The following is a 14,112-nucleotide window of genomic DNA, read 5'->3' on the forward strand; positions in this document are numbered from 1 at the left end:
AACACACAGCTGTGTTTTAATAAGGAGGCACCTACAGCGCCTCCTGTCTGTGACTCTGATTAAAGGCTGGATGGTTGTGATCACAGGAGACACAGCAGACAATGATAGAGGGGGGGCGGTTTTATTAGACTCACGTGTGAAGCAGGCTGTGTTGTCAGTTATGGGGGTATACAGGGTGATATACTATACATGAAAAACAGTCTGCTCTTCTTCACACAGCTAAAGAATGAAGGAACCCACTCAGGCAGATCCAGGTTTTAATGATCCAGATACAGTTTCCTTTCCATTTCATGTATATTCAGCTTTGTTGCAGTGCAGTCTGGGTAATGACCGGTTGGATCTCCGTCACGTCTTCGTCTCTGGCTGCTGTTTCGATCTCAACTCCGTGGAGGCAAAGAACTGCCAGAATAATATTTTTTTTTATAAGAGAGTGTAAATTCGGAGTGTTTACATTCTGTAATTTCAAACTGACTTCAGGTGCCCGAACACAAACTATTTCATTCAGTGTTATCGTTTTTCCAGCTGCACCGGAGCAGTCCCATACGGTTACTGTATATAATGTAATATCTCATTGTACTTTGAAAACCTGGATTCAAATTATTTGAATTGTCTTTTTCTTGAGTTTTCATAGTAACCTGGATGATAAAGTTTGAATTAGAAGCTGAACGGAATTGATGTAGTTTAAAGCAACAATTATTTTATGTATGATTTAATCATTGGAGAACGGAATTACATTCAAATTGAATTTAGAAGTTAACTATTTAGGCACAATTTCTAATGAGGGAATTGAAAGCCCTGATCAGTTGGTTCTTTGCGTCCACAGAAGAAACCACAGTGAGAGTGAAGGCAGCGACTCCTTCATGTTCTTCTGACACAGAACAAGTCTGAAGCTCGTTCATTTCAGCTCGACACACCGGACACGTGGCAGACAGAAGCGGCAGTTTGACGACAGCAGCTACAGTTTCACTAACACTGACAGAAACATCACAAAGACTCAAACACAATAAGTTTACAGTGAGAATGAACAGCGAGGAGCTCGACGGTCCCTGACAGTCCTTTGGCCTCTCCGTGTTTTCAGTTAACACAATGAGCTCTCCTGTCAGCGTACCGCGTTTTACACAGCCAGATGAAAGTCTGCAGGGAGTGTGTAAAAGGTTATTGGGTGAATAAACACGGTGCAGGTGCCCGTTGGAGGACCCACCACATGTGTGGACCCGTCTGATCCCATGCTGCTTTTTTAACGAGGCGTGTTTTGTTGTTATTTTTCTAATGTTTTGATAGTCTTTATGGCGCTGGAGGACGGCTGTTAGCGAAGAGCTCTCGTTCTGCAGTTCCCCAGCCTGTGTTATGAATTACGGCCCGTGAGGAGTGCAGTGAGGAGGGTCCACGGAGGGGCCCCTGGGAGCAGCAGTTTGTGGTGTCTGGCCTTGTATGCAGGAGAAATATGCTGCTTGTGATTTGTACTGATTGAATGCACATAATAGAGGGGGTGGGGCAGAGTCTCGGGGGCTGCAGGTCATTTTTCAGGCCGGTGTGAGGGTGGTACGATCGCTCCAAACTGTTACTGCCAAGATAACAACAAGCATCTTGAGCTGTCGTCCTCTGGGGCAATTATCGGATCCAATAATCAACCAAAAGTTTCTGGATAGCTTTAGACGATGGCCCGAGGCGGGCCGGGAAAAAACGCAGGGTCTTGAGAATCTTCGGGGGGTGTGAGGCTGTCACTCCCCCCGCTCAGCTGCATTCCTCACAGTTGCAGGCGAGGATGTATCTGTATGTGGCGGTGATGCGCGTCCCGCCGGCGCAGCGCAGCCTCACCGCCTTCAGCTTGGAGGTGTGTGGCCGGCAGCAGGAGCAGGTGCTCTTGAAAGGCTGCTTGAGCACCGAGCTGAAGGAGATGAGGGGGTCGGAGCGGGTGGTGTGGCTGCAGTGGCCCTCGCATCGCGCCAGCAGCACCATCTGGAACACAGAGGACAGACAACACCGATAAGTCACTGAGATCTGGCTCTTCACAACCTCCAGGCCCAGTCAGGGATGAGAAAAGGGGCCTCCTGGGAAACCCAGACGGTGTTTGGGCTCCCAGACTCGGCCTTGCACCTGCAAACAGAATGATAGCAACAAGACCAGTCACACATTCCTGCTCCGGGTTCAGATTCAGGGTCAGGGCAAACAAACAGCACCAGGGACAGACAGTTAGGGGGCAAAAATAAAAGGAAAGTATGGAATTAATTAAAAAAAATCTAAATAAAAATTCCTTCTGTGTGTACAAAAAGGGTGAAATTGTATTGAAGTCTATGGGAAAATTCAAGTCTTCAGTACAACATGATGTTCATTTTTTAAATGATGCCCTATTTACAGGGAAACAGACCCTGGAGGGGAGGGGTTAGGGGGCGGGGCTACTGAATGATTAGAGGGAGGAGAAAGAGGAGAAGGAGGAAGGGGGTGGAGTCACTGAGGAGAAATTGTTGCCTGATCCACAACTAGGACAACGACAAATGGTCTTAAAGTGGCAACAACACTGCTGATGTCTATGCACTCTGTGTGTGTGTGTGTGTGTGTGTGTGTTACCCTGTTGTGGCCCCAGACAGGCTTTTATCAAAGTGGGAACATGGTGGCGACACAGCAGCTGACAGAAAGACATGACACGGGAGTCTGTTTAGGGAGGTGACATGAATGTAGTGACCCGCAGAGGAATGACAGTCAGTCGGACACAACACTAATAAGGCCAGCGTTTTGTGCGTGTGTGTGTGGGCTTGTTTGCACGTGCCTCAGGTCTCAGGTGGTTTGGAGTATCTGTCCTTGTCCTCTGACCAGATGAAAGCTCCTTTTCTTCCTATATTTTAGTTTTTAAACTCAGAGAAAGTGTCTGTATAATCAGACGTTCTGCCAAATTGGCTTTCTGTTGGTGTATTTTTGGGAAATGAACTCTTGTCTTAAAAACAAACTCTTTTTTTATTCTAGTGTTTCATTGACTTGAGTGTCTTCTCACTCTGGTTACATTCTGGGATGTTCTCTTTCTTTATGTGATCATTTCCTTATTTATTTGAACCGTTGTATTCTGTGTGCTGTCAGTGTGCTGAGTCCTGCTGAGCTGAGCTGTGTTTGGCTTTCTGCTCTACTCCCTCCATCTGATTATGAAACAGGAAGTGATCGATCCACGACAGGAAACAGAGGAAACAGGAACCAACACGTTTGGCCTGAGATTCACTAGATCATCACTCTGGGAACAGAAAGACTTTCTCTCTAAGTCCGTGTGAAACCTCAGGCCACGCCTCCACGTCAAGAGGTCACTGTCAACTTGTCTTGTTCTGTCTTCACCCCCCCCCCCCCAGCCCTTGGCAGAGGCAGTAGAGATGGGCCTGATGGGGGAGACATCCACTCCAGCCAAAACTGAGAACTGAGTCCCAGCTGAGGAGCAGAATATGTCTGCAGCGTGGCCCAGGTCCAGGTCCAGGTCCACACACAGACACACACACATACACAGTCCCTGGGAAATGAAGCGTGACCTGTTTCAATGATGAGTGATGGAGATCAAGAGAGAGGAGACAGTGGACTGAACGGATTGGGGGTGGCTGTAGTAGGAAGAAACAAAAGTGTGTGAGATAAATGAATAAATCCTGATGGTGTTTGGGGGCTCCTGGGTCTCTGAGGTTTGGAGCGAGTTCATTCATTCATTCATTCGTCTAATTTCCTTTAACAACCAAATATGAGGGATGACCACAATAGAGCAGAGTTAAAATGTTTCTGTGTGTGTTTGTGTTACCTTGGAGTTGCACTTATAAATGGGGTGTGTGATGGTCTCCACAAAGTGGTGCCTCATGCACCGGTCCGGGTCAGAGTCCCCCAGGTGCGGGTGGCTGTTGTCACTGGCCTTGTTGCTGCTGGCAGACTGAACCAGGCCCAGCAGGGGGCAGCACATGAGGACCAACAGCAGGGCGGAGGGGGGGCCCCTGCAGAGTGGCGGCTTCATGATGGGGCCACCCGAGCCTCGATCCTCAGGGGACGTCCGAACTCGTGGTGTTGGTTCTCTCTCGTCAGGGGTTGATTCACGTGCAGGCTGAAGGTTGGAGAGCTGTTGGGGGGTGGGGGGGTGAGGGTGGGGGTGGCGGCAGGAGGCGGGCCTAGTCGGGACGCTCCATCACCTGCTGTCTGGATCCACCACAGTCTGGGAGAAGGAGACAAACAGGAAGTGATCATTGGAAACATGAAGACAGAAGAAACAATCTTGTGAGTGTTTTGTCGATCAGTTGACGTCTTGTGTGTCCACAAACTCCCCTTCATGAAACTACGTCCAGACAACAGACAGTTTTAGTGATTGACTGATGTGTGTGTGTGTGTGTGTGTGTGCAGGCTGCTCACCCACACACATGTAGACACAAAAGTCCTGGTGCTTTTATTACAGCGGAGAAACTTAAGCCTGGAGCAGCCACTTTTTCATTAAAACAAATCTCTCTCCCCAGCAGCCCTGCAGAATGTTTTTACATGTATTTGTGTTTTTTTTTTCCTGTCTTTAATTCCCTTTTTTCCAGCTCCGTAGTTTTATCGTTCTCCTGACGGTGGGGTTCGTGTTGAGAGGCGGCTCGGTCTCTAACAGCCAATGTGTTGTGAATTAGGCAGAGGTGGGGTCAGATGGTGAGGCGGGCCGTAATGATCCGGGTTTAAGGGTCAGGGTTTTTTGGAATGATTCCGATTGTTAACCCAGTGTGTGTTTGAGGGCGTCAGTAAAGATCCTCAGGTTAGCCTTGGGTGGCTCTGCAGCAGCTGCTCGTTACAGGTCGAGTCCTCCTGAAGTCCGTGAGTTTGATTTATGAGGAAACATCTGTGGCACTGAGCAATAAAACCAAATGTAAATGCAGGTCTCTGACTTGTGACTGAAGGGGTTAAAACTGCCAGTCCCTCCGAATGAGCTGAGTGTAGAGCTGCAGAACGTGTCTGTGCTCATGCAGGACACACTGAGCAGAAGTTATCTGGTGTTGTTGCTCAAATGTTTTCTGTTTGTGTTACTTTCCATCTGCCCAGGTTTCTTACACAACTTGATGAAACACCAGGTCAGATGTTTTGACTCTGACACACATGTTTATCACTCACTGACTGTTTATAGAAGTGGATGCTGACTCTGTGGCCGTAAATTGAAGTGAATGCCAACTCTATGGGAGAGTGCCCCCCCTCCCTGATTTATCAGCTCAGTAAACGGTTCCTGATGACTTTATGGTCTCTGGTTTCAAGTCTTCATTTCAACATGATGTTTATTATACAACAGCATAAATCTTTAAGAAGGTTTTTCCCGGTAGTATGATTTTAGAGGCATTAAATGACTTTATTATTTCATTTCATCTTATTTAACATAATTCTAACATCAGGACTTTGAGTGCTTACCACTTCTGAGTCTTTGTTTTATAAATATCTAGATTTAAGTTCGTCCCTTCCTGAGAAGCTAATTCACTGTAATTCTGTAAATGATCAGTTTTATTATAAAATACAGTGACAGTAATTATTTCTCTGAGACAGTCAGAGTATGAAGAGGGGTCAGATTGTTGGGAAATTTCTGTGTAAGTGGGTGTGAAGCCAGCGGCCCCCCCCCCCCCCCCAAACATTATTCCTGTATAGCTGCCACTTTAGCCTCCGTCGCCTCCACCAGTTTTTGAAATCACAATCTCAATTGAAATCACAAAATACATCGAGTTCACTTGAAGCTTTTTAACTGGCCCCCCCCAAAAGGAAGAAAAAAAGCCCTACCCCTGTATTTTTCTTTCTAAGGAGAATCATTTAACCTTAACATTCCTCCAGAGAGAAATAGAAGTATCATTTGGCCTGCTAAAATAAATACTCCCTGAGATGTTTCTCTGGCCTGTCGAACATGTGCTGCAGGGTTTACACAGCAGACGGCCCGTTCTGCTCTCAGACCGGCCTCATACAGCCAGCGCCCATCAGCACCTTGGCCCCCGCCAGCCACACCTGGACCGCCATCACAACCGGCGCTGCTATCACCATCAGCTCGGGAGCTGCCGGTCTGGACACGCTCGTCATGATGTGCTGCTATAAACTGAATGAAATCAAGCTGTAGGAGGTCCAGTAAAGACAGGGCCGGACTCCTCGTGGGGAGGGGGGCTCTGAGCCTGCTGTTGGCCCCCACCACCCTCCCGCTGATTGTCCTGTGGCCTCACGTTCCCATTAAGAGCAGATTTTATGGCAGCTTCATTATTGGCCCAGAGAACAACCAGATGATGGAACAGAGTTTCTGCGTGTTAGTTTAGTTTGAAGAGAAAAACTTTATCAACAGAGCAGGGACACATCGGACAATATTAACAACATCAAAAATCACAATATTTCTCACAAATGACTAACTTCTTTGTTATGTAACAACAATAATAGAGTTCTTTTTACAGCCTGTCCTGAGTCCAACACTCATGTCACTGCTCATCATCTTCTTGTGTATATTGATTCTCAGTACAACCTTGAACACCTCAATATCATTTTCTATCAAACAAAAATGCCTGAGAAATATAATAATTATGTATCATTCCAACTCAACACCCTCCATCTTATAACCTATATCACAATATTTGTATAGAGATATTAATGACTGCTAATAATGGATAAATCGTCAACTAATAAAAGACCAAACCCAGTTTCCAGTCAGTGAATGCAGGAGTTTTTGGCAAAGTTAGAAATCCATTCTTCAGAATCAGACAGGATGTTTTAGTGATTGACTGCAGTGTCTTGTAAATCCAAAAAAGGGGATTTACAAAGCGATGAATCTAATCGGATCAGACATCGCACTGCCACTGTATTCATGGCCACAAAAACAAAAGTAAAGAAATCCAGAAGGTTATTGTAAATCTGAAGTAGATGATGAAAGGAAAACAGAGATGACGACCTAATCCACCTTGTAAATACCAGGATGAGTGAGAGAAAATTTATTTTACCCCAACTGTTATCCCGCTGGTCCGCAGCCAGCACTGTGCTGTATTAGCAGAGCTGGCCAGACATTCCCACCATATTAACTTTTTATGTGGAGGGATGATTTTCTATTGATTGTCTTCAGTCTGTATTACAGCCAGCTGAGGCGACCAACGCTGTAACTGCCTTGTTATACAAACAGGGACATCCCTCACTCGAAGAGGACTACACATCATCATTAGTGCCTCCTCTGGTGACTCCAAATGTGGCGAATGGCAGCTGCCTCAGATAATGGAGCTTTTAAGATAATATATGGAGATAATATCTTTGACTGAGTTCATTACTGCCCCCAGCCTGTCTGCACTGCAGGTTGAAGAAGATCTGGGGGCAGCTCAGGCATCAGGGCGGCCTGCTCTCCTCCAGCTCAGCCACACCTGCCCTGGACTCAGATTTACAGGGCCCTGGATGTCCACAAACAGCAGCTGGATCATCCTGTCCGCTCTGCCCACCCCCCCACCGATCTGATCCAAGTATAATGAGCGACAAACCCAAAGCTGTTATGTTCCGTAACTTTCCTGGATCTATTGTTTGGAATCGACTGCGTCGTCCACTCAAACCAGCTATAATTACAAAAACAAACACCCATTGTGTTTCACTTTAAAGGGTGCCATTCTGCCGCTGCTGCTGAAACCTTTCCTTCAGCATTTCCTCTTTTATCCCCGCTGCGTAATGCTGGAGGTGTTGGATCAAACCTCCCGGTGTCACCTTGGGCCTCACAGTTTTCATTACTTTAAAAAAGCAGCTCTGTTGGCAGCAGAGGTCTGCACGACACAACAGGTCGTTCAGTCTGAATTACCCAGAAAAAAATTCAGCTCAATTAAAGTAAACAGCTTTGCTCGATGATGAAAACCTCGGCAGGGCCAGGCTCCATCCACCGGACCTCCACCGAGAAAGTCAAATTTTCCATTTGATGAATTCTCCAAAGTCACCTTATCTCTGTTAAAACACATCCAGATACATGTGAGTCTGAGGAATAGTGTGCAGTCTGGGACGAACAAACCGAGTGAGGTCATGTTCAAGGCTTTATGTGCATCGAGCCGGAGTCTGGGAACTCAGTCATGTCCTCCTGAGGCCCCCGTCCTGACATCAGGGACAGCGATCCGTGTCCAGGGCTCGGCCGAGTGGGAAAACTGTGCATGTGGAGCCGACGCGTGGAGCCGACGCGTCCTGCCTCAGGTGGATAAAGAGATATTTAGCTCCAACTGGGAAGGAAGGGAGAGAGGGCTCTGTTCTGCCCAGGGAAGCAGGGAGATGTCCAGGAGTAGTTATCACAACCTTGCCAGGTCTGAAGAGCGGCCAACATAAGTAGCTTCATCATCGGAGGGTGAGCGGCAGATCTACCGCGAATTTCGTGCAAACAACTCATAAATAATGAGGACTCTGGGCCAATGGAGGCCAAATCCAACAAGAGCTTCCACTAAAAGCCGTTTTTATTACTATTTGCTTTTATCTGATTTTGCACAGCACTTAATAATGACCATAATAATTCATCCGCTGCTTACTGGTCTATTTATCTTCATTCAAAAAGATTACCATCCTGTTGACTGTAAACTACAGACTGAGACCATAAGCTCATCAGGAAAACATTTACTGATCTGAGGAATCAGGGAGGAGGAGGGACATTTCCCCATCGACTTCAACACAATCTTTGCCATTGCAGGTGCCCCCGATGGTCATCGGATAGTATACAAGTTTAAGGTTTCACTTTTCAGCTGCAGAGTCTCCGCCCGGTTTTATGTACAGTCGATATTTCAGACAAAAGCGACTCCTCATTTTTAGGCGATGACTCTCGACTCCTCACCCAAAACGTTAACTGACACTCCAGCTGCCTTCCTAATGTTTCCAGCTGACGTGTTTTAGAACAAGAATCTTGTAAAAGAGTGAACGCTGCACAACGAGGGCAGCAGGTCGTCCTTCCCATCATCGGAGAGGAAAGTTTTCTAAAATCAAAGCTGCAAATTCAGCTGAGCAGAAAGAGTCAGATGGATAAAGTGATAGAAGAAGACTTGAGTTTCAGTGACTGAGAGGACGTCAAGATCTTCAGAAGAAAAGACAAAACTAACGGCGGAGGCCCATCGGCCCATGAAGACATTAAGTGTGGAGACCTATCTCTAGATCTGCCTTCACTGCTTATTAACAGGAATATCACATGACGCTGGGCAAATCAAACTGTGCAGATTCCACTTGGTTTCTGCGGATAAAGCTTGAGCAACATTGCCGAAAGGCAGATCATTTAAGAAGACAAAAAAAAAAGAAAGATCCAGTCCGAGTTTAGAACATCGGAGGAGCCAAACCACAAAACCGCAACACAATCCCTCTTCACATACCACAACCCCTCCAGTCTCAGGCTGCAGGACTCCGGAGTTATGAGAAGCTCAGTCCAAGTTTACGGAGGGAGGATATTATGATGTCTCTCTCAGAGGTCGGGAAGATGCTTCCCAGGGGCAGGGACACACACACACACACACACACAGTGTACGGTAGTCATTTACAATATAGGAGCAATTTACACTTTACTTTATATGTGACAACCTCTATAATCATATTAGTTAAATAAACTTGCTGATAGGAACTTAGAGTTAATATTTGAATCTGAAGGTAATTTCTGAATTCAGGGGTAATATTTGCTGCTAGCCTCAGTGTGGATTAGGTCGAGCTAGTGGCTCAGGATCATTTTGAATATCAGATCATTTCCATGGATCATTAAGTCAGTTTCATCCTGATTATTGTGACTCTTTATTCTGATGTCGTCTGTCCTCAGCTGGTTCAAAACACTGCTGCTCATCTTATTACAGACTCTAACAGACTTCCCATGTCCGGAGCTGCTGCCCCCCCCCCCCCCCCCCACCCAGTCTAGGTTTTTTAACTGAAGCTGTGCAGACCCAAAAGACTCAAATCAGTAACTGTATTTCTTTATCCAAGCTCTTCTAATCAAATCAAATCCCTCTGTAACAGCAGGTACATTTCTAAATATTTTGGGGACATATTGTATGCCCTTGATGTTTGCACTCAAATAATAAAACTAAAACAACACAGTTAAATCGATAATGAAAGTCTCACTCAGACTTTTGTGGCGGAGGTAAAAGTGAAACAATTATGTTGTCACCAAATCTGTTGTGAAGTGGCACCATGAATCCTCCCAACTGTTCCCACCATATGTTGAGTAGGACAGTTTCTCGGTCTTTTTCTCAGCAGTGGGGTGCATTTATAAATATCCCTGCCCACCTCACGTATGGGGCTTTGTTCTCACATGTACATATGAACACACAGTTAACGTGGCGTGGCGTTCTCGTGGCGTTCTCGTGGCCGTTCTCCTGCGGCTGCTCTGGGTTAGGGTTAGGCTCTAAAAATGCCTGTGATGCTGGTTTGAGGTGGTTCATGGACCCGGACCGAGGATCCTCCACTTTACCGCCCGTGTCAGCCAGCAGCTGAGTACACAGTTGTTGTCTGAGGACGGGGGCTCTGTGGTAACCCCCCCAGTGCTGCCTCACACAGAAAAAACAGGTGCATCAAAGGGAGCCGATGGAGGGGGAGTTGGTGAAAATGACAGGTAGCATGGGGGGGTGTAATCAGGAATATCTTTCCTTCTCTCTACCCCCCTTCCTCTTCTTTCCAACCACATCATCAAACTCCTCTCTGACCCCCCCCCCCCCCCCACACAGTCCCTCCCTCCCTCCCTCCATTGTTTCACCAGCTTTTAATAAACTAAAGGGCAGATTCCTGACTGGAGGGAGAAGGGGTGGGGGGGTGGGGGCAGACCCACAGACCTGTCCTACAGCCACACACACAGTTTGGCATGCAGTGTGCCAAGCTCTTCCACTGTCTACTGACGCCAGCTCCTGAAACACACACACAAACTTACTCTTCCTCTTCTTCTCCCTCACACACACACACACACACCCTCCCCACACGCCAACCTCCTAAAAGCTAAGCTCCTCACTAAATATATCCCCCCCAGTAAAGATAAGACAAACACTGTGGATTTGAGAGCAGTGTAGAGCCAATGACGCCAGGCCATGTGAGCCAGAGCTAAGCTTGTGTTAGCTTTACAATTTAGGCTTCTCAGAACCAGCAGAGACAGAGAGAAGACACAGAGGACAGATACGTATGAACAGGCCGGCTGTTTGGTAAAAACAGAACCACCTCCATCCTGATCACAGAGGAAGAGAAGCCGTAGGCTCAAACCTGCTCATGAAACCAGATCAATCCTCCGTTCGGCTCAGAGACCCGAGGCGTGTCTCAAAAGAGAGAGTGAGCAGGAGAGTCGTAGGCGTGTTTGCTTTATGGTGCTGGACCAGGGTTCTTCGGGGCACCAAAGATCTCGTCAGTGCTGGTTGGGATGGGGCAGCTTTGAGGATCTTCTCTGTTGGTCTGCGGTTTGTGCGGAGCATCCATTTTTCAGACGCACATTCCTGCGGTGGTGAGACTTTGTGAACTGACTGTCAGAGCCTCAACACTGTCCAAATAAACACACTCACAATGGGCCCCAGTGTGTGTGTGTGTGTGTGTCAGCGTGTTTGCATGTGTGAGAATATGAAACATGAGAGCTCAGACACAATACTGCCTGTGCACAGCTCAGTCTGTGTGCACCTGGCTGCATGTGCAACATTTCAAATGCACCTCTTCTTCCTCCTCTTCCTCTTCTCCAAACAGCCAAAGGTGATTCTTCGTTCACTTTTTTTTACCGGGCAAACGGTTTCTCATCTGGTGTCACTGGAAGTTGAGAGGGATGTTTGCATCACTCTTGCCTCGGTCACTCTCGCCTCCTCTGGCTCTCCCTCTCACACATCTCAGTTTCATTCTGTTTCTCCTATTTATTCTGTCCTTTGCTGGCTTCACTGCTCCTGTCTCACTCTCAGATGTTTTTCCTCCAGCTCTGACTTTTCCCTCATTATCCACTTGTCCTTTTGTGCTCACTTCATTTTTCATTTAAACACCTTCTCCCTCTTTCTTTCCTTTCTTCTCCTCATTTAGATGGAAGTGGTAGCTCGTCTCCTCCTCTTCCTCCTCCTCCTCCTCCTCCTCCTCCTCCTCCTCCTCCTCGTCCTACCTACCACAGAGTCTATTATATCTGTCATCATCTCCTTCTAGCATAAGCCAGCAGCCTCAGGGTTCAGCAGAACAGGCCGAGTCACTCACACACTTCTGGACATAAACGCATGCACCTGTAAAACACATATTCACATTCAAATCCAGAGTTATTCACACTGCTATTAACCCCATGCTCTGGCGCGCACACACACACACACACACACACACACACTTCCATTATCCTTCCAGCCTCCCTGTCAATGCCTGATTAGTGTGTCCACCAGCGCCAACACAAACATGTTTCCTCCGATTACATATCATGTCACATTGCGTCCTAATCACAACCATTTGCAGTTTTTGGACGGGAGAGCATCAGAAAATACCTGCAGTAAAAGAAGGAATGTGCACCTGAGCTCAGGGATCAGCCCAAGTGAGGAGCGAGAAGTTAAACTCAGAGTCCGATCAAATATGGAAAATGTGAATAAAATATGCCTAACATGATCTCTGTCGGAGAATCTCAGCATCCTCTATCTGCTGTCAGCAGAAAACGTCATACAAGAAAACGGCGGGGGTGATGGACTTACCCTCAGCAGCAGACCGAGATCCTCCTCACAATGCTGAATTTGTTGTTCAACTATTGTTTCCCAGTCGGCTCCTCTCTCCTCCTGTTTCTACCTCTCTCTGTCACACACCGATTGTCTGAAAGCTATTCTCTCCTCCCTCTGTCTCACTGTCTCTCTCACCTCCTCTTGCTCTCCCTCTCTGTCCCACACTCTCTCTCTCCTACTTTTCCTTGAACAGGGAAACCACCGGAAAGACGGAGCAGCCTGGATGCTCTGTCTGTGAGGACGTTCGTCACATGTGGATCGTGACACAGCAATCGTATATCATACGCCCTCTCTCTCTCCTTCTCTCTCTCTCTCTCTCTCACACAAACACACACCAGCTGACGCACCGACACGCTCCACAGCGGCAAATGGGAATTCCAGCCCTGGACGGCTTGACTCACCCCATCAGGAGAGAGCTGACCAAAAGCTGCAGCCAGTTTTTACGAGGTCAGGGTTATAAAACTGTTAGCAGATTTAGTTTATTTAAAAACAACTGGCCCCCGTGGCCTTCTTCTTCACGCGCTTTCTCTTGCCCTGACATGAGGGGAGGGAGGGAGTGCAGGTGGGGTGGGTAAGGGATGGGGAGGAGGAGGAGGAGGATGTGTGGAAAAGAAGAGATTGAATGACTCACCTTGGAAATCTTCTCCTGATGGAACATCTATGTTGTGGGAGCTGCGATGCTGAGAGACCCCTTCACCTGTAGACGAGGTCAAAGTTATATATTGTTAATCTTGTCATCATGAGAAACAACAAATACAAGAAAGAAAAAAAAATCAAGACATAGTGTCACTGAATATTAACCCTTTGAGAACAACATTCAGCCTTTTCTGTGTTTTCACACCTCATAAAGTGAAGTTTCAAAAATGTCTCTGCATATTTAGGATCAGCTAATTCTATGAGTGACTCAGTAAAGCATTTCTGCTGAGGCGCTTTAAGACGAAAATATATTTCAGCAAATGGTTTGATTTGGGGAGCATCCGACGTAGAGACGTGACTCTAGACATCACTATCAAAGATGGAGGATGAGAATGGATGGATGAACACACAGAAGGAGTCAGAGATTCAGACTGATCCAGATCTGATCAGCTGATTCTGTTTTAGGAGGAAACAGGAAGAACCATCAGGAGGAATAATGCTCCGAATATGTATTTATATGTATACATTTCTGTGGGCCTAATATGGTTGATCTAAATGAATTCATGAATCACTGGAAACACATTTTGGATCATTAGTCTTCATCTGTAAACAATTATATGGCCTGTGTGTTTGGAAAAGGTGAAAACAAGCAGAGTCGATCCCAACTGTACGGACCCCATCCATCATCCTCACATGGCTCAACAGAGACACAGACGCCCTGAAGATATACAGGGGGACAGTCTCTGATGGATGGAGGTCCAATAGGGAAGGAGGCATCAGCGTCACCTTGAGACGAGAGTGGTCACGCCTCCTCCGAGGCTTCGCACGCAACCGCTGTCAAATTATTACAGTACTTTACATATTTTCTTCTCATTCA

General features: G+C 46.8%; 1 protein-coding gene across 1 annotated transcript; it reads right to left on the bottom strand.

Annotated features, from left to right (window-relative positions):
• Window positions 1–200: 200 nt before the first annotated feature.
• Window positions 201–12,707, bottom strand: ndp (norrin cystine knot growth factor NDP). Its single transcript, XM_029530916.1, has 3 exons — window positions 12,576–12,707; window positions 3,764–4,165; window positions 201–1,959 (listed from the first exon to the last, which is right to left on the bottom strand). Exons 2-3 carry the CDS (start codon window positions 3,968–3,970, stop codon window positions 1,735–1,737), a joined length of 432 nt encoding a protein of 143 aa, XP_029386776.1. The 5' UTR covers window positions 3,971–4,165; window positions 12,576–12,707; the 3' UTR covers window positions 201–1,734.
• Window positions 12,708–14,112: the final 1,405 nt, after the last annotated feature.

The sequence above is a fragment of the Echeneis naucrates genome, chromosome 21, assembly GCF_900963305.1.
Source record: "Echeneis naucrates chromosome 21, fEcheNa1.1, whole genome shotgun sequence".
NCBI lineage: Eukaryota > Metazoa > Chordata > Actinopteri > Carangiformes > Echeneidae > Echeneis > Echeneis naucrates.

Coding starts and splice junctions, on each gene's coding strand:
- ndp (XM_029530916.1), bottom strand. CDS start 3,970: ATGAAGCCGCCACTCTGCAGGGGCCCCCCCTCCGCCCTGCTGTTGGTC. Junction 1,960..3,763: donor TTTATAAGTGCAACTCCAAG/GTAACACAAACA, acceptor TCTGTGTTCCAG/ATGGTGCTGCTGGCGCGATG.